The 24,208-nt window shown below is 47.6% G+C and overlaps 1 protein-coding gene and 1 long non-coding RNA gene across 5 annotated transcripts in view; one reads left to right on the forward strand and one right to left on the reverse strand.

Annotated features, from left to right (window-relative positions):
* Positions 1–4,195: 4,195 nt before the first annotated feature.
* On the reverse strand, positions 4,196–14,709 carry LOC132328983 (uncharacterized). Its single transcript, XR_009486931.1, has 3 exons — positions 14,182–14,709; positions 10,042–10,144; positions 4,196–7,095 (listed from the first exon to the last, which is right to left on the reverse strand). It is a non-coding gene; the product is annotated as an uncharacterized LOC132328983 (long non-coding RNA).
* Positions 14,710–14,967: 258 nt separating this feature from the next.
* The window catches only part of MAPKBP1 (mitogen-activated protein kinase binding protein 1), a 101,592-nt gene continuing 92,351 nt past the window's right edge, over positions 14,968–24,208 (forward strand). For 3 of the 4 annotated variants that reach the window (XM_059849505.1, XM_059849507.1, XM_059849508.1), the window contains exons 1-2: positions 14,969–15,076; positions 15,865–16,208. In XM_059849505.1, the coding sequence (XP_059705488.1) occupies positions 16,092–16,208 (117 nt within the window). In that variant the 5' untranslated portion in view covers positions 14,969–15,076; positions 15,865–16,091. Of the gene's footprint in view, positions 15,077–15,864; positions 16,209–24,208 lie in introns of all 4 variants that reach the window. The other variant, XM_059849506.1, reaches the window with a different exon arrangement.

The following is a 24,208-nucleotide window of genomic DNA, read 5'->3' on the forward strand; positions in this document are numbered from 1 at the left end:
TGTGTCTGTCTAATCCAATTATGCACCCAGCCCACCAGCCAGGGGTGTCTCACCTGTGCTGGTGTGTTTGGAAATGTCCCCACTGTCCCCTGTTTTGGTGCTGCCAGCAGAGCTGCTGTGACACAAAGCTCAAAGACCTGTCCTTGCTTTAATGGTGGTCACTTACCTGCTACATCTTGCTCTTGTGAGGGTTCCCTGTTTTTTGTAGGGCTGTCAGCATACAGGACTGTGGTTCCTCGAGGGTGCAGCTGTTGGCCCTGGCTCTCTAATGTAAGGTAGATGCTGGAAATGAGAGTGGAGAGACTTGAACCCAAAGGCAGCATTTTGCCTTAGCTGTCTCAGCTCTCAGCATGGCAGTAGCTGCCGGGGAGCAGGATCCCTGCCTGTGTAAGATGTGGATGTGGTGGGGGGTGTATCAAGGGGCGGTCAGAGCTACGTGGGTGTGAGCAGGCAGGCTGCTGTGCTGTAAGAGCAGGGCTCAGTCTCTCTGCCAGCCTGCTGGGACCAGCTCCGTGAAGGAGGAGAAAAGCTTTCCTGCTGCCTTAGACTTCGTTTCCCGACCCTGCCGAGCACAGGGCTCCCTGTAGTTCCCCTGTGTGACGCAGAGCGGTGCCCCTGGCAAGTGCCCGTGCTGTGCCTCGTGGGCTGAAACCAGGCAATTAAATAGCAGCTAAAAAAAGATATGCAGGCATAAGCTGTGTGCCATTTTTAGCGCTTTCAGCACCGATTAACTCTTTAGACAGCAGCTGTAGGAAACAGCCTGCCCAGTTCCTCCTGGTCTGTCCTGCTGGCCAAACCCCAGGCCTGCTGGGGAAGGGCTGTGGCTGCCCACAGCAGAGCAGCAAAACCTGTGGGTGTGCAGCTCTTCCCTGGCTTCTCCGGGGCATGGGGCTGTATGGACACAAAGCTTCTGGGCAAAGTCTGTAGGCTCACATGGGTCTGCAGAGCTTACCTGAGCAATGGGTTCCAGTTTGCAGCTGAGCACTGCAAGGATATAAAACTCTTTGTGCCTCTGAGGTGCCACTGGATCTGGAGAATGGACTTTGGTCCCCTGGACTTTCAGATCCAGTGATCTGTGATTATTTTTAGATAAAAAATGTAACCACACTATTAATACCAATCATCTTTAAAAAAAGAGGCCAGAATTTTGTTTTGAAATTGTGCTGGACCCAATCTACATAAAAAACCAAAAGGGAGGATGAATGCACCACACAAGCTGGCTGGTTTATGGAACAGTAGAGTGCATTTTCAGGCCATGGGGATGGGATGACTGACGACCACCTCCCCTTCTCCTGGACCTTCTGCAGAGTGAAAGTATGATCAAGACTTGTTTGATTTGTAGCAGCTTGACTGTTCTGTTTAACAAGAAGCCTATTAGCAGGACAGTAAGAGCTTTACAGGTGTTTTTAGAACAGCACACTGCTGTCCGCTGAAGGCTGTTGTAGCAGCACGTGCTGCTGTAGCCTCCATTTCAGTGCCTGGCCAGGATTTCCTGCAGCAGTGAGAAGAGAAGGGTGGGAGCTGACTCAATAGTTTGGCAGAAGCAGCTGGGGAAGCTGCTGCCAGCTCTTGCACCACCCATCCCTTGCTGCCTTCACTGTGCCCTGTGTGCCAGAGCCCCTTGCAGGAGCTGCACAAGCTGCTCTTGGCTGGAGGGGCAGGTGCTCCTCTTTCTCCCCTCCTTCCACCAGTCCTTCTGCCTGCTCAGGCCTGGACCTCTGAGCCCCATCCACTGTGTAAGGAATAAGGGGCTTAGACCCTGCTGCTTCCTGCATGGCTCCCTGGCCTGCCATGAAACACACACCAGCACCTCAAAGCCCAGGCCTGTGGCTACACTCGCCTTTTGGCACCAAGTCAACTGCTGAGCATGTGCTGGGTTCTCTCTTCTGAAGAGCAGCAGTGTCATGCCAATCCCTCTGCCCTCTTCTGCTTCCCTCTGGCTCACCCTGCCCTCTGCATGGCTGAGGGCTTGCCAGCTGTACTCTTTGTATTTACAAAACATGTTCCAACCTAAGGAGTGCTAAAACAGCGCAGTAAAATTTTTGAAGGGATTCTGGAATTCCTTGCTGAGGTTCTTTTCTTCTGAAGGAAAAACCTCAATGGAGACAAGGTGTCTGATTTCTTTTGGTATCTAATGAAGGCTGGAACTGTTTGTGTAAACAGCAGCTAAAGGTGCCTCTTCCTGCAGGAGCTGTTGCTTGGCACGGGTGAAGCTGTCCTGTTCTCGGCCACGAGCCCTTGGCCCCCGTGGCCCTCCCTTGTCTGTTCCTGCCTAAGCCGGAGGCATGGGCAGTGCTGAGCTTTGAAAAGGTGTGAACTAATGCTGTGCCTTATTTCTGAGCTGTGCTGGACCTGGAAGTTGCTATAAAACGTTATGTAGCTAGAGTAAAACACGATTTGATCAACCGTTAGTGTCCCTCTGGGACTCCTGGCTGGAGCCACGTTTGTGTGTTCAGCCTTGGAAAGGCAGCAGGCCTGGAAAAGGTCCCCCTGCCTGGGCAGCCCTGCGTGGGAGCAGGACACTGGGACGGATGGGGGTCCATAGAGTCCGCGTACCCTTCGGGTTCAGGGTGGGGGCAGCTGCTGGCTTGGCCACGGCTGGCTAGGTTTGGGCGGTGTGGGAGGTGGTGGTGTGGCCTCTGATGGGGGGACAGGTTGTGGGGCTGGATAATTTCAGATGGGGCAAGCTTCAGTAAACTTCAAACACATGTGAAGGTTTCCACATATGAGATGGATAACAGCTGTACGATTTTCCTGCTCTGGTTATTTTGATACCCTTTTTAATGGTGCAGTTGTGATGTGATTGTGTTTTAACTGCTGTTAAGGTGACTGGCTATAAAACCACGACAGGAAAAGGAGGTGCTGGCAAACCTTTTGCAAGGACAATGATTAACTCCTGCTCCCCATCCAGTGTCTGCACTTCTAGATTACAATGGTTTTGAAAAACGGCTCAAGCGGACTTACAGCTCATGACTGCTTTTGGAAAGCTTTGAGTTTTCTTCCTTAGCTTTTGAATACCCATGGTAAAAAAAATCTCACCCCACAAATGTTTTGTGGCTCTAACATGTGGGGCAATCAACTTGAACCAGGAGGCTTAGTCTTCAGGAAAAAAATTTAATAAACGGCTCCCACCAAGCGAGCTGAACTGATGGCAGCCACAGTGGGAATTGTTACTACTGTGCTCCAGTGTAGACAAGGCCTCATTGTCTGGCTTTGATGGGGAAAATGTCCAGTTTCACAAAGTTTGCTGAGCAAGGGAGAAAATAATTATATTGCAGATCAGCTTACAAGGGCTACATTCATGTTTGAAAGAAAACTCGATTTTCATAGAGTGAGGAAGAAAAGCACAACTGCCAAAGTAAAAAGCCAGCGGCATTGGTGACCTACTAAAATTGCCTCAAGTCAGAAGTTATTCCTGGCTGAAGGTGAGTCCCAGGGGGCTGGATCCTTGGCTCTGGCTGAGAGGCAGACATTGCAAGTGGGGAGCTTGCAGGAAACCAAGCACTCCTCTGCCTCTGAGGGTGCTCTGTGCTGCTGGCACCCGGGTGCGAGGCAGACGTGGCAGGGAGCGGAGCCCTTGTGTGGCTGGACACAGAGCTGCTGCTGCAGCTGCCTTGCCTCAGGCCCCAGTGCTCTCATGTCCCCTGGGCATTGCCAGGGCAGAAGCTGTGGTAGCCAAGTCCCACAACCCCATCCTCTGCCTGCAGCTCCAGGAGCCCACAGGGGCTTCAGGCAGGCCAACACCCCTGCAGGTCACACAGCCCTACCACCACCCCCGGGTGTGTGACTGGCCACAGCAGCACCACTGCCTTGGATCTGCCCAGCTCCCAGTTTTCAGCTCCTGGTTGTTGCAGCTGAGATTTCATTTGCAGTATTTGAACAAAACATTGGAAGTGTTAAGCTTCGTGTGCTTCTATTTAGGAAGACCACAGGGCAAATGGTGAAGGAAAATGCTTTACAGCCCTGGGCTGGCTGTGCTGAGCCACATGCAGCTGGCCTTGGCTGCCTCCCACTGGCACTGGGAGTATTTGGCAGAAGCCATTTTGGTTGTCTCCCCAAGGGGGAGGATGTAATTATCTTCTTTTTGCAAGATTGCATGTAATTTTCTCTTCACTATCTTTAAAAAAAAAAGAAAATTGAAGCAGAAGCAGAAATGAACTGTGCAACAAGCTGATATCTATTAATTCTTTAATTAGATTGAAAGCAAAGGTCCAATGAATCTAGTGCTGTAAATCTTGGGGGGGTTGTGAGCATTTCTCTCAAGGAAGCATGCACTCTTTTCTTTGCAGGAAGCTGCAAGACCAGCAGAAATCCAGTTTGTTGTCATGGCAATGTCAGTAGTTGCCTTCTCTGTATGCCGAATCACAGGCACTCATAGGACCACAGAAAAATTCACATAGGAAAGGCCCTTGGAGATCTACAGTCCAGCTTCCTGTCCAGGGCAGGGGCAGTCATTAGATCAAATCAGGCTGGTCAGGTCTTTCTCCATCCAGGACTTAAAAACCTCAAGGGATGGAGATAGTGCCCCTTCCCGGGCAACATTTCTAGGCTATTGCTTCCTGCCTTCTAGCCTTCCTAATTCTAGTCATTCTGAGAATAATATTTGGGTTTGCCATGACTTTGGTATTTAGTCACCATGTTTTCTTTTTTTCACCTCCGTGAGAGTGTGATCTGGCTATACTTTTATATTTCCCTCTCAGTCAGTTGTCCTGCCAGATGACTAATGGGCTGTGTGCAATTTTCTTGTATTTGACATTTGTTTTCTGCCCACATTGGCACTGCTTAAGGAAAGCATCCCTAGTCAGACCTGTATTTGCACATTAGCAAAGGGAACAAATGCATCCATCCCTACAAGTTGAATGTGTACTTGGGGGCTCTTCAGATAGACTTGCAAGCACGCAAAAGTTGCCATTAATCCCGGTCCTTCCTATTTGTTGTCATCTCTGTGAAGTGTGCTGGACTAAAGAAAGGGCAGATCATGTGTGTTTGTGTGTGTCCTTGTCCTGAAGGGCACCCACTTGCCAACTCTCTTTTAACAGGATTGTTTCATGAGTTTTGTGTTTCACTCTCCTCCTGCTGGTATCGTATTTAGTATACCATGTCCTGTCCAAGGACCAACTGCTGTCCAAGGTTTGTCTTGTTTAATTGAATTATGGTTGCCATGGGGAGTGGAAAGTTCAGATTTTGTTCTGCACAGTGAATTTTGCAAGCCAAGGTATATTACAGAGAAAGGGGGAAACCTGGATCTCAAAGTCTGTGTCAAGGAGCAAGAGGTTAAATGGAGGGGATTATAAAAGAGGTTTATGGTAATTTGTTGCCCTAGTTCCCAAGGATATCAAGTTAGAGGTGGGTACAAAATTTAGTCTTATTGGAAAACCCCAGTTCCACAACCTTATGCCACAGCTCTTGTTGTGCCTATTTCTATGTCATCTCTCAGCTTGCTGGACAGAGTCTGCCCTGGGACCAAGTTGTGCTTTGCAGCTGATACCTACTAAAGTCCTCTCAGAGTCTTTCTAGAGAACCAAGCAAAGGGACAGACATTGACTGCATACTGCTAGGTAGGATATTGGTAACACATCAGGAAAACTACAAATAGATGCAGTGCGAACATTTCTGGTATTTGGTTTCTGAGCAGCATGACATGTAGTTTGCTTTCCATTCCCTGTGCCTTCCTCCAGCATCTCTGAAGTGAGAGGCTGGAGCTTGGTGTTCAGGGACACCACAGTGCTAAACCCTCTACAGGCTCTGTGACTCCTATGGGCCTTGGTACTGACCTCTGTGCCAACCTGACATATGGACCCCAACACAGCCCTGCCTGCAGGAGGGGAACACAGAGATGGGCACCCCGGTGGGAAGCAGCAGAACATCTCTGCGGGAGGGTCTGGAACACAACAGGAAGTTTTGGGAAAAGCTCTCTTGCAAGGTTTGTTTTGATGTTTACTTCTGTCTTTTAAGGATGTGAGAGGCAAAAAGTAGTGCAAATAAAGGAAACATTCATGAGATGTTCCTCTCCAAGCAGGAGTTCATGAGAACAGATGGGAAAACTGAAGCAAAAAGTGGTGCCTGAAACCTGTCCAGCTGAGTATTGCCCAACGGCACGAGAGATTTAGTGGGATAACTTCCATGCTCTGTTGCATTTGATTTTCCAGCATTCAGACTTCATGCATCATGGGGAGGGCAGGGTTGTGACATGAGAGGAAATTTAGAACACCATCACTGTGCTAAGTGTGGTTGTGAGAGCAAAGTGAGCAGCTGTGAAAACCGATACAAATGGGTGGGTTTCATGGCTTGCAGTATAACGCTGGGACATCACTTGTTATCGGAGGGATTTCTTATTTGCTTGCTCACAGTGTTGTTCTAGTTCTTTCATTTTGCTAACAGCAGTAACAATAAAAGGCGTCTGTGGAGGCCATACAGCACAGTCAAGCTGTAAGATCTGTCGTGCTGTCTTTTTCTCAGGGCAAAACCCAAAGCTGCCTGAGTTCTGGTTTACGTTGTCAGCTTGCTGCTGAGCATCAAGAGCAGGACTAACTTCAGCCAGGGCACTGCCCACTCTGGGCTTGCAGAAGATATTCATGCTGCATCCTTCTTATTAATTACAACTCTCTGGAAACATAAAGCATGGGATGGAGGAAAATGAAACAAACAGGCTTATTTAGGTCAATTACAAAAGTATGGGCTAATTGCAAACCAAGTGGCAAAACAGGAACGGTCGAGGCTCAGAGGAAAACAATGTGAACAGTGACCTACATTCTCTTGGGGAGTGGGGGGAGGTTAGACAGCAGGCCATTGGGAACACCAGCTCAGCAGAGAGGGGTTTGCAAGCGTCTCTCCTTTCAGGTCCCTGGGCCAGGGCCAGCCTCTGTGCTGAGTGCCATCCATGAAGTCTGTGCAGAGCTGGCCTAAACACATAAGAACATTCAGGCAGACATCTGCCAAGCAATACGGTGGCATTGTTCCTGTCTGATGCTTAGCCCCATAGAAAGCTGCAAGGCCTCTTCTGTGAGGGCAGAACCTGGAAAATAACAGCTCCCGGCTTTCCATTGCAGAACAGTCTGGGAGTGAAGATGGTTACTTTGTATGCTCTTGCTTATGCTGCCAGAGGGAGGACAAGTGAAGGACAATCAGTTGTTTAACACATGCTGGAAAACCTATCTTGTGATCCTTTTCTGTGCCTGTAACAGTAAGGAGCTCTCTCTAACCTAACCTGGTCCAACATGACATAGCTCAACCCAACCTTTCTACAGTGAACTGGCCTCTGGTGATCTTAGAGCAGTCAAGCAGCACTTTCAGCCTCTGCTCAGTGAGCCCTTGCAAGTATTTTTAGGACATTTGTGGAAAGTAGCTCTTCTTGGCTACTTTTCAGAAACACCTTAAACCCACTGCCAACAAGATGAAGCATGAAGATGCCTGAAGCCCTGTTCAAAAAAGTTTATGGGCCCAAAACTGGGAAAGGCATAAAGTGATTGCTCTAAGGGAGGCCTTTATCCCTTCTCACAGAGTTCAATGGTAATTTCATCCTGTGGTAGGTATTTCCAGAGAGCAGTAATTAGGGAGAACAATGGAGGACAAATAAGTCCTACAAACAGGAACAAGGATTTGGCATCCCCTATTTAAGTACCAGTTCAGTCTAATGCTTTCCTATCATGTGGTTTTCAGATCTGGACTCCCCTTGCAAGTAGGAGTATCCAACATCCAATCTCTGTGTGCCTGCCAGCCCTGGCACCTGTCCAGTCAATGGGAGACAGCCTTCTCCTATCTGCACGGTGCTGCTCTTTTCTCTACCCACATCTAAGGTCCTAGAAAACTGGTCTAAAAGTGACAGAGTTCATGCAACACTGCAGTCCCACCAACGGCTTTTGAGACCATTTGGTCCTGTGTGTAAATGGGGCCAGACTCTGCTAGATCTAAGCTTGAGAGGACCCCTGGGGATTAGCCTGGGTACCATATCATGGCTTGTCTGACCAGCCAAAGCTGTGATGGTGCTGAGCTCACCAGCCCAGGCAGTGTTTGAGCGGAGTTTTGCCTCAGTACTTGATGTTTATCCTCCCTCATTACTTCCACTCAGGCAGCAGGAAGAACAACACATTTTCATTCAGCAGCTACTGCATAGCATTCTCAGCCCCTGCCACTGAGAAATGCACAACAAAGACAGGTCCTGCATCTGGTGGAAATTTAATAGGGTTGTAACATCATTTATCTCCCTCCACAAGCTGGCTAATGCACAAATGTGTGGGCCGGGCCACAGCTAGTGGGGATAGCTGCTCACACAACTAATGTTGTACTAGCAGAGGGGAACAGAAGTAGTGGGGCTGTGGCCTTGCTCTTAGGGAGCCCCTGGCCCCTGCAGTGCCTTGCCAGGCTTGTCTGCCCCTGCAGCACTCAGGTGCTGCTGAGGCTCTGCTGAGCACCACTCACCGTGTGTGCTGCCCAAGGTAGCTGTGGGAAGTCCAGCAGCCATTCCTCCAGGCTTCAGTCAGCCAGCACAGATTTTTTTAAAATCAATCATATCTGCCACAGCACAGAAGGCTTGAAAGTGGACTTGACTGTGCACCGGATGCACATGTGCCTCGGGCACCAGGTGAGTCAGAATGTGGCCTTGCTTTGGCAGCTGAATGGACACTTGAGTGCACTTTGCTAATTATGTTAAAAATAGTTTTAATTGAGGGCATGGGTTTTGCTGATCCCTTGAAATACAGGAGTGAGACATAAGCAGACTAGTTCACCTGTTACAATAGCAGAGTCAAAATTGAAATGGATTTGTAATTTTTTCCTTCAGTTTAGGGGACATTCTTCTAATTCAGAAAAAAATGAGTGTAGCTATGCCTGGGATTTACAAGTACATCTCTACACATTTTGTCTTATTCCAGAAACTATCAGTCCTTAGTGGAGACAAGCCTTTTCTAAGCAGTAACTTTATGTCTTCAGCTGAACTTTCTATACTACACATTTTTTTTGCATTCCCCATGGTTTCTCTTTATCAGCACAATTTCCTAGCAACCAGCTGAATGGCATTCATGCATGTATATTTTTCTTTTTTTAAAGCACAGCTGGGATCTATGATATAAGCATATTCTCCCTGGATGCATTATGAACCATAGATGTTTACATGACTTTTCAGTGGGAACAGATGAAGAAAAGATCCCGTGTAACTGCTGGCTGGATTCTAAACATTTTAAGTCAGGTATCAGGAGCCTGTTAAAAAGGCCTAAGCTATGGTTGGAAACAATTTCCAGAAACTCATTCTGCTTATCCCTTGTAGCTGTGGCAATAAATGAGAGAGAGGAAGGGACAAAGCTCACTGCCAGCAAACAAGGCAACAAAAACAACTAACTCTGTTTGGGTTTCATCACCTGACACATTGGGCTTTGGAGACCTCTGTATGTCCAGAAAAGAATTCTTGGTGCTTTTGCCAGGGCAAATTCACATTTAATTAAGAGATTTATAATGAAATTATTATTAAGTTCTCAGTCATTTTCATGGTTGGAGAAAAGTTAAACATGAAACTGCCCTCTGTATACTGCCTGGTAGCTGCTTTTCTTTTACACTCTACCTGTCTAGTTTCTCATATATTTTACATATATGTTATTTTTATTATGGACTAGACCAAAGCTGTTTATCTTTCTTCCTCCACCCTCTCTCCACATCTGAGTGCCTTCTGTTCACTGCTCTAACAAGAAGTCAACATGAGGAAAAAGCCATAATGACCCTGCTGAATCAACATCCTGTGAGGCTGAAATGACGGTCATTATCCTAACTGGAAAGCAGCACTATGGTCCTTTGGAGGTTGGAGGATAGGCAGCTCTTACAGAAGAAGACCAAATGCTTTTCTTACACAGACTTTAAAGCTTGTGAGAAAAATATGTTCTCTACTCATCACTTGGCCAGAAAGCTGCTAAGGAGCATAGCAGTGAGGGCATGGAGCAAAATGTCTGTCCCTACTATTTCTGCAGGCACATGTGCAGGTGATCAACCCATCCTCTAAGCTGTGTGGGAGCTATGAATCTGCATGAGTGTGATGCTGCTCCCTGACTAACTCACCTGGTCGCTGAGCTGGCCTCAATTGCTCATGCTGGTTGCCACAGCTTCCAGTTTGGAGCTCCCTCTAGTACCAGAGAGCAGGTCAACTCCAGGACCCTGGTTTCTGAAAAAATGAAATCCTTTCTCAGATCTGCTTCTCTGACAAAGAAAACAAATTTAAAATGGCAAAACCCCAAGCTGAGCAAGCTACCACCCAGGGGCTTGGCTGCGACATGGTATCAGCACATCAGGGTTTCAGAGGCACAGAGCACCTTGCAGCCCCATCACACAGAGAGTTTGGAAAGCATTTAGTGTATCCACTCACGGGACTACCTCTGCTCTCAGTGTGTCAGCACGGCTGCCTGGAGACTCAGCCCATGCTCCCTGCCTGCCACAGGTAGTGAGAAGAGAGTTGTAAGGAGAACAATTTCAAAGGAAAGGTTTAATATCACACTGAGAGGGCTCATGTAGCACTTCTGCTCTGTTGCTTTGTGTCTTCTTTTATGTGCTCTTATTTTATCACCATATTCTTAACTAGAAAAGTAACTTTTTTTACTAGAAAAGTAACATTTTTCTTAACCAGAAAATGTTCCTTTTGCTTGGAGCCCTACAGGATAACAGAACTATTGCAAAATCCTGTTTCTTAGAAAAGCACAGAGGATTTCTGCAACAGAGAAAAACATTTTCAGATACTTCATCACCAAGTGCTTAAAAATATGGCATTTAATTTGTTGAGGCATCTGTTCTTTCATTATTTAAGACATCTCTCAGAAAGACCTCTTTGAGAACACATAATTCAAGACCAAATGCTGGAAACGTCAAAGATAAATGACATAATTTATTCATGGTACATTATCCTTTCTGTCAAGGAAGAATTCATGACTCTAGAGTGAAGCTGAAAGTCCTGTTGCTTTTGGTTATCATTAACTGATCTCAGTCAAGGCACTGCCCTGTGGAGATAGGCCCGACAGGAACATGCTAAGCCTTGTTCAGAAATAAAGGTAATCTGTGGCAGTAGCGAGGAGGCAATAATGGCACAACAAAAGAAACAGCAGCAAGTACTGGGGTGAGTGAGCACAGAGTGAAATACTTGCCCCAGCACAAGCCACACATGCATCTTTAATGAGCTTTGACACAATGGCTGGCCAGCAGATTACCAGCTTGACTGCTGCCATAGGAAAGCTTATTTTGGACACCACGAGCAAGAGCAACATCAGGAAGCTTGTCATGGAGCAGCAGGTTTACCAATTGCTTCTAGTCATGCCACTGGATGAAAAGCAGTTTCTCCATTTCAAGTGGGTTGGTATTTCTTGGAGGACAGGGCTGGGAGAACAGAAGCCATGCAGGACAGCATCATCTGCTCTGGTTTCACTCCAGCTAAAGCTCCGGTGGTGGTAGAGTCAGTGCAAGGGTTTTTCACTTTCATAACCTTCCATAAATTTGATACTACAACTGGGAAATCCTATATGTCTAACAATTAAACAGGTATGTGGTGAGACTTGTACTGCAATACCTAAAGGAAACTGGTGTTTCCTGCCTGTTTCCCTTTTGTATTATTGAGACCAAAGAAAAAAGAGCAAGTGTTTTTATTAATGAAACTATAGAAAAAGTTTCTTTAAAACCACTGGCAAGATCTTTCTCTTTAGGACAAACTGAAGAAACTGTGACATTTCATGCTGCTTTAAAAATAACTAGAAAGATAGTATGCTTTAGTCTGAAAATCAGAAACATCCGTTCCCTGTCCCAGTTCCTTTTCAGTGAATTTAAAAGTTCAGTGATGCTTCAGAGTTAGCCTGTCTCCAGTCACTTCACAGACACAAAGAATTGTAATCACAAATCACATTGTGCTGTGCTCAGCTTCCAGCAAAAGAGGAACAATTCTACTTGCATTAAACAGCGTCTCCCAAGCATACATCTCAGCTGTCCCTTGTTTTCAAAGACATCCCTCAGCTCTTTCTCAAATATATGCCCTTCTCCCAAATGTGATGACTCTGATGTTTTAGTGTTGAACAGCAGAAATTTAAGAACTATTGACTACATTTTTTTTTCCTGTACAGTGCCAGGTCCCAGTCCTGTACGGGCTAGTGCCCTTTTCAAACTCCACATCCACTGGGAGTAGTTCCACTCACTAGAACTGATAGCCTGGATTAAGCTAACCCTATGTGTAAATCTTCCTAGAAGAGGGATTTTATTTTGCTGAAACAGCAGGCCTGGTTTCCTTCATGAGTTTCTCCTCACCCTTAGCATAAAGATACTGTTGTTGAGCAATAGGACAAGAGCTTTGGTAGGAATGGACAATATTCACGTTTTCTAAAAGAATCCTTTTCTTGTGTGCCTCCTCTCAGGTTGCAGACTATGTCAGGGGCTGAAAGCTAAGACACTCATATGATTCCATGATTCTATATATACACTCTTAGCTCCATAGACATCAAATACTTCCATTTTAAAAACAATTGCAATGTTGCCAACTCTTGCAATTTTGTTGTAAATCCCACAAAATTTTATATCTTTTAAAAGGCCATAGTTCCCAGAACCTTATGACATTGTGATGCAGCAACAAGCACTGATTTCTCTCTAGCACATGTATCAAAACAAAAGCTATCAAAGGTTAGACACTGACATTTTAAATTCACTTCCTGCAAGTTACTGATAAAGATTAGAAGTATGCCCTATGGGTGTTTTCATCAATTTTTGAAGGTTTCTGACCAGATAAACCTTAAGATCCTAGTCCTGCAAGCCCTTGTGCCTGCTCAGAATCCCACCTGGAATGCAAACAAACTTTTCCTGAAATTCCGGTGGTGCAGGTTCACAGTCACAGGCTGTGATGCTGGCAGTGTGCTGGCTACCATGGGGAAGACCATAACCCATGTGGATCATTTGTCATTGTAAATCTCTGCCTGAACTTCAGCAAATTTTCATGGCCTCTATTTTTGGAAGGATTATCTCCAATGGCTATGAGCAGTCTGGGTTTGAGTTAGTCACTGAAGACAGGACAGCCACCAAAGACAGAAAAGGGAGCAGGTCACCCACAGTAGGCAATAGGGAGCCAGAAAGATACTCCAAGGATGTAGGACAAATTGCAGTAAATGGCAGGGCACGTTAAGGAAGAGGGAGCTAGCAGGACTTTCCCATGCTACAAAAGGCTGGTTTCCTTCACCCATTCAGGACTGTGGTGTGACCAGTGTTAATACATGCCATCTCTTTGGGCTGAAAGAGAGAGAGCTACATCCTATATGTATGCCCTCAGACAGCAATTCAGGCTGGCTGGCTTGTGAAATCTGCCTCCCCACCTCCTCTCATGTGGTTAGTAGCTGCCATGGCATGGTAGGGCAGCTGTCTCTCTTCCCACTTGGGAAGCAAAGGAATTAGCATAGTGCCTCCTGAACTCTTCCTTGGGGAACAGGTATTAGACAGCCCCAGGGCAAAGCCCTCTTGCTGGCCTGATGTGTATTTGCTTCTAGGCTCTAACCTGCTAGGATCCAGCACACAAGTGTCCAAACTTTTGATTCCATGGGTGTCTTGATGTGCCAGCAGGCTGCCAGACTCCTGACAAAAACTTTGAAGAGCTGAGGGGAGAAAGATCTTCAGGACTTCCTCATAGCTGGGAACCTATGCAGTGGGGCCCTGCCATGCCATTGTGTGGTCCCGTGGTCATCCAGGAATACCCAGCTCAGCTGCTTATGGGTGCGGCTTTGCCAGCAGCCTCCTCACAACCTCTGTGAACATCACAGCTCCAGTAAAAGATCCACACTCCAGATGTGAAGTGTCAGCTGTCCTACACTATGGGGGCACAAGGTGACATTCTCTGTCCCCTCTCCCACCCCAGAGCAGCATGGTGACATGGTCTCACGGTCCCCTTCCCTGTCATTCCCCAGGAGGCTCCTGTTGTGGCACAGGCAGGATGTGGTGACCAGCCAGAAATGGCCAGGCAGGTGTGTGGGGCAGTCAACAGCAACAGCAACACCCCAGGCGTGGTGTGCGGACCCACTCTGAAGGGGAAGGAAACACCCAAAATTTGTGAACGCTTTTGTTTGAAAGGAACAACTACAGACAGAGGGTCGGCAAACAGTGCAGTTGAATTGCAGATACACTAATTTTCACCAACAATTCAACCCATTTGAGAGACTGAGATGGGTTACATGACAACTGCTGTTGTCCTACCTCTTGCATTATGTATGGACCAATTTTCCAAATTTCTGGTGTTGCTGTTCAAGGGATGCTCCACATTTGCTTAGCTGTTGGCACGTGTAGTTTGGTTGTTGTTGGGAACGACCATATGAAGTTTGCATGTTAAGTCAGCCCACGTTCCATTTCTGCAAAAGATGGACAGGATGGACAGGGTGTCAGGGCACGGTGGAGGCGAAGGGCGCAGCCATGAGTCCTGAGGGGCGGCAGGCACGGCAGAACGGGCCTCTAACGTGCCTTTGACCTTGCCCCGGGTCTCACTTGGCCCTTGCGTGGGAGACGCATCCTCGGATCCCCATTAGAGTGCGACTGAGCTCGACCACCGCCTGCGGCCTCCCCGCGCACGGCTCGGGCACGGGTCCCCCACACAGGCCGGGCACGGGTCCCCCACACGGTCCGGGCACGGCTCGGCACGGGCCCCCCACACGGCTCGGCACGGGCCCCCCACACGGCCCGGCACGGGCCCTCCCACACAGCCCGGGCACGATCAGCCGCGCTGCGATCCCTCCGCCAGCGCCTCCCGTCTCCCTCCGCCGCCCCCCGGCAGCGGTTTGGCCCGCGCGGGCCGCCGTAGCGCTGCCGGGCGGCCGGGCCGGGGCCGGGGCGGGCGGGACAGGCGGGCGCGCGCGCCCTGCGCTGGCGGGCTCGGCGGGCGGGTCCCGGCCTGGCCCCGGCGCCTGGCCCGCACCGGGCACTGCAGAGCCGCCCGCCCCCTCGCTGCCGCCCCCTCCCCGCCGCCACCGCCCAGGGGACGGCCCCCGCCCCGCCCGCGGGGGCGGCCCGCGCCGCGGCCCCTCCTCGGGGCAGGCCGGCTGCATGGGCAGGCGCGGCGGGGCACCGTGGGCGCCGGGATCGGTGTTCCTGGGCGCAGGTAGGAGAGGTTCAACGCGGCGGGGCGAGCTGGGGCGGGGGGAGGAGGCGCGGCCCCTCACCCGCAGCGCTGCCACCGCAGGGAGGAGGCTGCCGTTAGGCTTGGACGTTTCTCTCTTCCTCTCCTCTCTTCTGTCTCTCCTTCTCTCTTTCTTCCCCCCGCCCCCATTTTGCACAGAAGCCGAGAGGATAATTCACTGCAGGCTCTGACTGCATCCCTCTTCCCTTCGGCCACCACCGGCTACTTCGGGAAAGGTGATGGTCTTGGCCGGGGGTCTGTAATCCTTGGCAGCAGCTGTAGTGCCTCCTTGATTCACTTAATAAATAGGGGTGGGGGGACGTGGAAACATCAAATGCCTTTATTATCTGGTGTCACACACCATGTAATTGTGTGGACTTAAAACAGAGATAGATTTGTGAGAGTTAAAAACTCCCCCGTGTGTATTCTCGGGTTTTTCTGCGACTCGGTGTTTAATAGTCAAGTACAGCATTGTGCTTTCCAGGCTGTGAGTATAAGGTGGAATGGATGTGTATGGAGCTAAAGCAAGGGCTGGGAATTTTTGTCTTTGTCGTAAGATGATATTGAAGTGCAAAATCTCAGTTTTGGATTTGGGAGTTGGTGTAGATGTGTTAATTGATACTAAATGGATGATAATTTGTGTGGAAACCTCTGAAAATAGTAATGCTGCCTCCATCCCTATAAGCACTTGCATTCATATTTCTTTCAAAGAATGAGGCTAGAATTCAATTTACTGTGAATATCCTATTGACTCACGGTGCATCTTTCAGTTTAGATTGCTGCTGATTTGATCCTCTGGAATCTGCAAAAGGAAAGTCTGCCAGCCTCTGTGAATAGCTTTGCAGTGTAACAGGAGCGGAGTTCCCGAGCAGAATTGCTGAGAGATATGTGAATGCGTGGGAGCCAAGCTGAGCACATCGGTGTTTCTGCCTCAAGCCTGGGCTCCTTCCCCAGGCACAGCCTGTGTGTGGGGTGAACACCTCCGTGGCACCTGGAGATGATGTCAGTCGAAGGGTCTACGATAACAAGTCGGATCAAAAATCTTCTTCGCTCCCCTTCCATTAAGCTGAGGAGAAGCAAACCTGGGAACAAGCGAGAAGATATAGGCAGCAAGGTGAGTGCTGTGTGGTGCAGCAGCATGCTTTAACTTTGTTGTCTAAGTTTCCATCTGTACTGATGATGCTGCTTTGGAAGACTTGGTATAACTGTAGAGTGATGCAGAGGAACTAACTGATCCGTGACTGGTCTGTCTTTTAGTAGGGATCTTTGCTCTGCTGCAGATCTTTCCTGAAGCTCATGCCCCTCTTTTGAAGCATTCTTTTTACTTGTGTGATATGAGCCTTGTCTGTATCAGAAAGCTTTTGGGATTTCCCACACAGTGGTGTGTGGAGTTGTTACAGATGACTGACAGGAGAAATGCAGTGCTGCCTCTTCCTCCATGTTACCAGCTGCTAACCTGCATTACTGGGAGCTGAGGATATAGAAACACCTCTTGTGTGTAAGCAATTGCTCTCACTCTGCATAGGAGAGTTCTGTGAGCATGTGGGGAAGGGAAGGATGATATGAAAGATGTGAAACATGTCTTGGAGGTATCTATTCAGAGAGCATCTGTGTTCCACAGGTTGGGAAGTGCTTTCCTCTGTGTGCCTCAGACCTCCTTTCCTTGGGGTTATCTTCTGTTGGGTATAATTGGTTCTTAAAATCCATCATTCTTCTTGGTGTTTTGGAGAATTCCTGACAGGCACTTGCTGACTGGGAATTGACTGGTGTCATGAGGAGAGGATGACTTAAGCCTGGCTTCAGGGAGTGTAAGAGCTGGGTGGCATTGCCTTGTGCTGACAGCAGGTGCCTCTGAGTCAGGGCACCTTGTTCTGTCCCTACCACTGATTCACCTGTAACCCCGGGCAAATCACTCAGCCTTTGTGTAGCTCTCTGTCTCCATAAATAGAAAACTTAATCCCTCCCCTTTTGTGAAGACTTGCTAATAAATAAGAAATGCTTATAATACACGTCTTAAAAGTGTATTCATTGGTCTCAAAACAGAAATGCTTCAACATTTCCCTCTAGAAGCGAAGAGTGAATATAAAATTTCAGGAGAAGTAAATGACACTGTACCCAGAAATGGTCTTTCCCCAGCATGGCATCCTGTTCTCAGAACTCTGGTTCAGGTCAGAGTTTCCCTTAGATGGCTCTTTAATACCAAGGAACACAGTATTCTTCTCTTGCCAAGCAGGAGAAAAACCTGCCTGGCTTCCTCAAAGATGTCTAGGGGAAAGTCCTTGGTGCTTGTGCTTGACCTCAGTGTGTGCATGTGCATGTATGTACGTTTCATGCAGTCTGTGGACTGCCAGTGAAATGTGCTTTGTTGGTATTTGTTGGTCTATATTCTGCAGCGACTTCTACTGTAAGAGACAAAAGCCTCTTGTACCTCCACATATGTGGGCATTTGATTTTGGCTCTGTGGTCTGCACACTTCTTTTCAGGGCTGGGACCTGCTGCTACTTACCCTGGGTATTCTGTGGTACATGTTTCATTTTGCTTTCCTTACATGTGCCTTTTGGGAGAGCTCCATTTTATCCTTTCTTTTGTCTCCCAGTGTGCAGCGAGGGCTGTCTGAGCCCCTGGGGAGGGATATCATGGATTCATTCTGCACCATCAAATTAGGGTTTCAGAGTTGGATTTTGTCTGTCTTAGTGAGAGCTGTTGATCGGTGAGGTGCAAAGGAACTGGTGGGAAATTTGCTGGTAGAATGGGTTTGGCTGGCAGAATCAGTTTGGCATTATGAGGAGTTAGGTGCAGGTCTTGGTTTCCTGAAGTGATTTGCTCTGAATTAGCTCAGATAAGTTAGGGTCTGCCATCGGTGGGCCAGCTGGAGGGGCCAAGGTGAAAGGGAGTGGGCCCTTTATCAAAGATCTTACAGATGTTGGGTATCTGTGGAGACACTCCCACTGCTACATATGTGCTCCTCTGCTTCCCAAGGTGAGAAGCAGTTCTGTTTTTCTAAAATAGCAGAAACAGGTTTCAGTCTGCTGTTTGGTGTCTGTAAAAATCCCTGGGACTAACACTGACCATCATACATATCATTCCTGAAGGATCGTTTCTGATCTGCAGGAAGAGGTCTTTGAGGCATCTTTGTCTCTTGGACTTTAGGAGAAATAACTGCTCCAAGAGCTGTGTGAAAGCAGTCAGGTGGGAGCATGGAAGGGCCAGTGAAGTTGGTCATCTCAGCTGGTCGCTGCTTGGTTACATAGGATGGAGCTGGACTGTTGCCCTAAGTTAATGCCTGGAAGATGGTATTGTGCTTTGCATGTGCAAATGCAGGTGAAGACCCAGGCCTGAACAGCCCTCTGAGTCCCTCAACTTTTTATTGCAACCAGGTGCTCGATTTAAGGGTGACAAGCACCCTCAGTGGCACTACTTAAACTTCCATGAACTGTGGTGATTTGGTTTTTTTCCCCTCCAGTGGGAAGTGTCCCGGCTCTTTCCTAAAGAACCCTTTGGGGGTGTGAGGTTTGCCAGACTCTCAGTGGTTAGGGCCAGACCCCTCGGGCACTTTGTCATGCTGAAGAGAAGGCCTGTGAAATTGCCTCCTTTCAGTGAAGCAGCCGTGTACTGCTGGGCTGGCCGTGGGCAGTCTGTGGGAGGCTGGCTCTGCAGAGACCTGTTTGTGCATTGCTGTGGAAGGGGGAGTGTGGGTAAGTAGAGATATTTTGCATGATGGCTGTGCAGGACATGCAGTGTGTTACTTGGGATCTGTGCAAGAGAGAACTTGTTTTGTGACTTCCACTAGGACTAATTTCTTGCTGTAATTAATGCATGATTTTACTGTGGAGCTCCAGGAGATCTCTACAGAAGTAAAACTAGGGAGCCAATAGATAATCATGGACATTTGAAAAAAGAAAAAGTGGGGGAAGGAATAGGAGCTCTAAGTAAAGCTTGTTGACAAATGGGATGTAGTGTTTGGTTTTGTTACTGCTTTTTGAAAACAGCTTTTGTTTAGTGGGAGTCCTGATTTTTGTTGCTGCCTGACTAGTTTTGTGTTTAGACTTCTTTTTTGTGTGTGTCTTCTCATGTGCACGGCTTGAATCCACTTTTGCTGTGCTCTCCAGATCTCTACTTTTTGTGTTGAACCAATACAGACCTGGAGTACTGTGACTTAAATCTAAGGCTTGTTGACTGTTGGGATTTGTAATGTATTGGTGTGGCGGTTGGAAGCTAAAATTTCCTCAGATAAGTTGATTGGCCTGCATTCAATTTCTAGAGGATTACTAGACCTGCCAGAAATCCAGCCGTGCATCTGGTCACCGTGCTTGTGATTCCAGTAGAGACACGGGGTTAAAAGCTGGGCACTAAGTGCCTTTGAAGTACCCTGCAGAGCAACACCATCAGGACAGAGGGAAAGCTCAGGCCTGATCCATCTCCCATTGTTAAAATGTCCTGATTCCTGTAGTACCCTGCTTACAGAAATAATGTACCTAAGCAAGTACAGTTCCTGCAGGGGTTGTTCGTATTGTTGAGCTCTACACTTGTAAATATAAACCTCTTTTTAACTGACGTAGCCGTGCCATGCAGCAGTGCCTGTTGCAGGGGGGATGGTGCGTGCGTATCCTTAGTCAAATCAGATTGCGAATGTCAATGTAGAAACAAATTGCTACAAAACCTGCTACAGGCTTTCCCTGAAACAGGAATCCATTGAATCAAAGAAACACATTTAGGAATTTGCTGCTGTTTTCTTTGATCTCTGCTGTTTTTTCTAAGCCAGAAATATTTCAAGTTGTCTGTTTAAAAGAGTGCTTTGACTAAAACCTGAATTCCTCAGCAGGAAGTCATTCAGCAGAGAGCTGTTGTGTTGTGGTCTCTCCCCTCTCCAAGTGGCATGCAAACATGTGCAGCTGGAGTGCCTGTTCCTGCCCCATGATGCTGAGTTGGACTGGGTGGCTCTGCAAAACCTTCTTGAGAGCTTTTGTTCTGAAAATTAGCCCTGGCTAAGTTGGTCCTAGTGGAACAGGGTTTCCTGTTCTCCTTTGGTGAGGCATGGTCTGTTCTTACTGCCAGCCAGTAGAAACAAGTACTTCTGTGTCCTGCCAGTGAGCTTGCACAGATTTAAGAGGAAAGCAGATCCATGGAAGCTTCAGACCCCTCTTGTCTTGTCATTCCCAACAAAGTTCTCCAGCTTCTTAATCCCCTGAGAAGCTGGAGGACTCAGCAGGGACCGCAGACTGTCCTGGACGCAGGAGACTGGAGTCATGTTTCTGGCCTGACTGCTGCTTCCTGCCTTCAGCACACAGTCCTTTTTTGTTTGAAAATATAGTGACTTCCAGCATGAATTGGTGTCAGACCACTGCTGGTCTTAACTGGATCAGCTGAGAATTGCTGAACCTGAACTGTCACAGAACCAAAAACCAGACAAGTTTGATTCACTGATATAAATGCATCAAAAATCATCACCTCTTATTAAACCACTTCAGGTGCAGCTGAGGCTTGTTGCAGAGTGGGATTTTTTAAAGTCTTTGGGAACAACTTGGTTCTGCAGCAGCAGAACCTGCTGGGTTCCCAGGGAGCTGGACGTGGGGCTAAGCAGCCTGACTGTGAGGGTGAGGTAGGGAGCAGCCTGTCTGGTACTGACTTAAGCTTTTCTTTTGGCAGGATTTGGAAGGGTCTTCTACAAAATTATGGTGCTTTTGAGGAGCTGGTCAGTGCAGTATTGCCCCATTCACCCTTATTTTTCCTCTGCAGTCTGAGCAGTGCCCAGCCCATCTCTGGGACCAGTGCAGCCAGGGTCACAGCTGAGGGAATGCCTGTAACCTTGGTCTGGATGTCTGCTACCATGCTGTTCTGCTCTGCTTCAGCATCCATGAACATTGCTTGACCCCAGGTGATAGCTAGGGATCTCTCACAGCTCTGCACTGCTCAGTCTAAATGCAGCCAATTGCTTCGACAGCTTAGGGCCTGCTGTTCAGACATAGAAGGGATTTGATGTATGTCTTGGTCAGGCTTATAACAGTGTTAAAGCAGAGGACAAAGGCTGGTTGAGTTCTCCATAGCCAGATCTGCATTTCAGTGGCATGTCTGTATCTGTAGATAGAGTCCGTGGAACAAGTGAGAGTGTCATAGCTCAAGGGTTGAATGCTTCCCTGCTTGGTTCCCTGCTCTGGTCTCCCCTATTCCATCCTTGGATATGTGGTGCTCAGGGTGCCTCTGTGTTTGGGAATAGTTTAACACACAGCATTTTCTTGTTCCAGTCTTCAATCTGCGAATGATATGCCTTGTCCTGAAAATACAGGATGATCTGGCTAGCTCCCTTGATATAAACATGAGTGTTAAATGTGACTTACATTCACAGAGCATATCAAAGCCAAGAGTTTTTCTGCTGGTGAACTACAGTGCCAGTTGACTTTGGGTCTTGAAGTACAATGGATATAAAAGCATAAAACAATTCAGCATATTTGGTTTTGTAGCCTCCAGTTGTATCCATAAAACACTGTGATACTTTTTGCCAATCTTGAGGCAAGATTGCTGGCAAGATTTATTCCTCTAGCCACACCTAAGTAAGTCATGAGCTGTCTTGACTGTGAAAGAGAGCAGGAAGATGTCTCCATGGCAGGGGGAGCATGATGAGGTGCTGGGGTGAAGTCATCATGAATAACACAAACCAGGTCATTTGTCTTGTGGGTTTTAATAGCTCTTGCTTCCTGTGGATGATCATACACTGCTTACCTGGATAACCTTTCAGAGCTGCTGTGGTCCTGCCTTGAATGTTTTTCTTCACCTCCTTCCGATGAGCTGGGTCCTCTGAGAGGGCGCACGGGACTTGGCTAACCTGGCTGGGGAGGCTCATAAGCAGGTTTCACACTGCTGTCCCTGCTGTGCTGGGTGAGCTGTGCACAGAATCCCCCCCTTTGTCCATGGGCTGTGAAGTGTGTAGTGTTTGCCAAAGACCTGACTGGGATAGTAAGATGACAAGAGGTCAGGGCTGTTCAGAGGCTTTGCAGGTGGTACATTTGCTGCTTGCTAGTCAGAGCTGTTGTTCACTGTGGTGCTGAGGGGGCTGGTGGAGAAAGGCATCTTCAGACACTGTGGAAAGAGACCTCCTTCAGAGTGTACTACCATCTGTTTCACTAGCTGCATGCTTAGCTCTTCCTGTGGTGTATCACCTCATGTGTTTCAGAAGGGCAGAACAATTGAAGTGTTGGTTGGGAGTCAGACCAGACTGGGCCAATATTTGATTTTCCATCATCAAGGATCTGTAAGCACCTGTGAAATGACTTGTATATTATTTTACTGTCCTCTGTGTCTAGTGGAAAGCAACTACAGGGCACCACCTCCATTTCTGCCTGAGAAAGTGGTGGCCAGTGTTTTGATGGCCTGGAAAATGGAAGTAGATATTTTGTTTCCTGTTAATCAGGTCTTGGGGAGAAGTTGCTTGATTACCCTTGGTACAATTTTCTCCGTGAGTGAAAGCAAACAACATATACTAGCTACTCTTTGGCTTTTTTCAAAGGTTTTGATGTTCGGTGCCAGGAATAGTGCTTACATGGCACTCAAACAGTGCTTAGCCCTGACATTAATGCTGAGGGATCCCAGTGAAGGACTGAATAATATCTATCTATAATAACTATCACCAAGCCCAGTTTCAGTTACTTCAGGCTTGTGTTTGTGCCTGACATACCTGCCTCCGCATAGCTGGAAGTTTCTGAGGGCGCTGGTATGTGCTCAGCAGGGTTGTGGCACGCTCGTTGCTCTGGTTCCCAGCTCCAGATGTGGGCTGGTCCCTGTGCCTGAAACCCTGCAGGCTCTGCTGAGGCTGTGCCCACCAAAGGGTGGCTACTGCAATTTGGAAAAACCTCCTACTATTTCCCTTCACCACAGGGCTGCTTATCCTTGCCCTGAGTATGTTTGTGTGTTGTGCAAGGAAAATGCAACTGAGGCCTGCAGCTGTTGTTATCAGCTGTGCTGTATGATCTATATTCAAAAATATCAATGCAAAGGTGACTCGTTGCTAGTATTTGTATGACCATGGACTGCAGGAGCATCCCATCTCTCTGCGTTGCTTTGGTGAGCACTGGACAGATGGGATAAAGTAGACCCAGACCACAGGAACTTCAGGTTTAAAAACCTAAAGGGATGGAGGGAATGGGACATGCTTTTTCTATACAGACATGGTTCCAAACTCCCACAGGAAGTCTGAGGCAGACCTAGAAATTGAATCTTAATCCTCTAAGGCCAAGTCCTAGCCTTAGTCACAAAGCCCAGCCTCTTGGAGATTTCCAGGGATGTTTCTCATCTCTCCCATGTGAGGGGGACTTGTGCTCATTTAAAATTATTTGCTTAAAAGTCCACAAACTGTGCTGTTGTAAATGCTGACTTGGTCCCATTGTCACTAATGATTTCAGTAGCTCTGGGTGATGATGACTTTCCAACAAGCTCAAGCGGATTAAGCACCATAAGAATTAGAGCTGTGGAAACCCCAGTAAGCCTTGTAAATTTGCTAGTGTCCCAGGAGACCAGTACTGTTGTTAGTTACTGTGAGGAAACTGATTGAAAATAGTACTGTAGAGGACTATGAACTGCTAGTGTATTCAGAGTTTCCAAGTCAATAGCAATAAAAGTCAGACTTGCTTGTTCTCCCAAATTCAGTATTAAAATTCACAGTTGGTCAAGATACCTAATGTGATATAACAACTAATATGAGATTTCTTACCCAATCAAATTTTGACAATGGCTTTCCTTCCTTACAGTGATGCCTACTTTAATTTCTGCATCTTCCTGACACTTTGCACAATTATTCTGAAATTTCCCCCATCATGGACTTGAGAGACACTTTTCTCAGGAAAAAGGTAGATTATCTGAAGTTGCATCATAGTACAGAGTCATAACATTAACAAATGTCTTGAGAGCAGGCAATTTGAGGAGCTTCTGAAAGGAGAAAACAACTATAAGGCAGTGCCCATGGATTCAAGGATATAGAGTTGTAAAGCTTTCTGCTCCTATTTTTTCTCCCAAGTAGGCACTGTGAAAAGCAATGCTGCCTCTGCAGAAACCCTTCCCCTATTGACAGACAGGCCCAGAACAGGGCAGCTGTTTGAAGTGCCAGTGTTGAAGTGTTAGCTACCT

The sequence above is a fragment of the Haemorhous mexicanus genome, chromosome 6, assembly GCF_027477595.1.
Source record: "Haemorhous mexicanus isolate bHaeMex1 chromosome 6, bHaeMex1.pri, whole genome shotgun sequence".
Lineage (NCBI taxonomy): Eukaryota > Metazoa > Chordata > Aves > Passeriformes > Fringillidae > Haemorhous > Haemorhous mexicanus.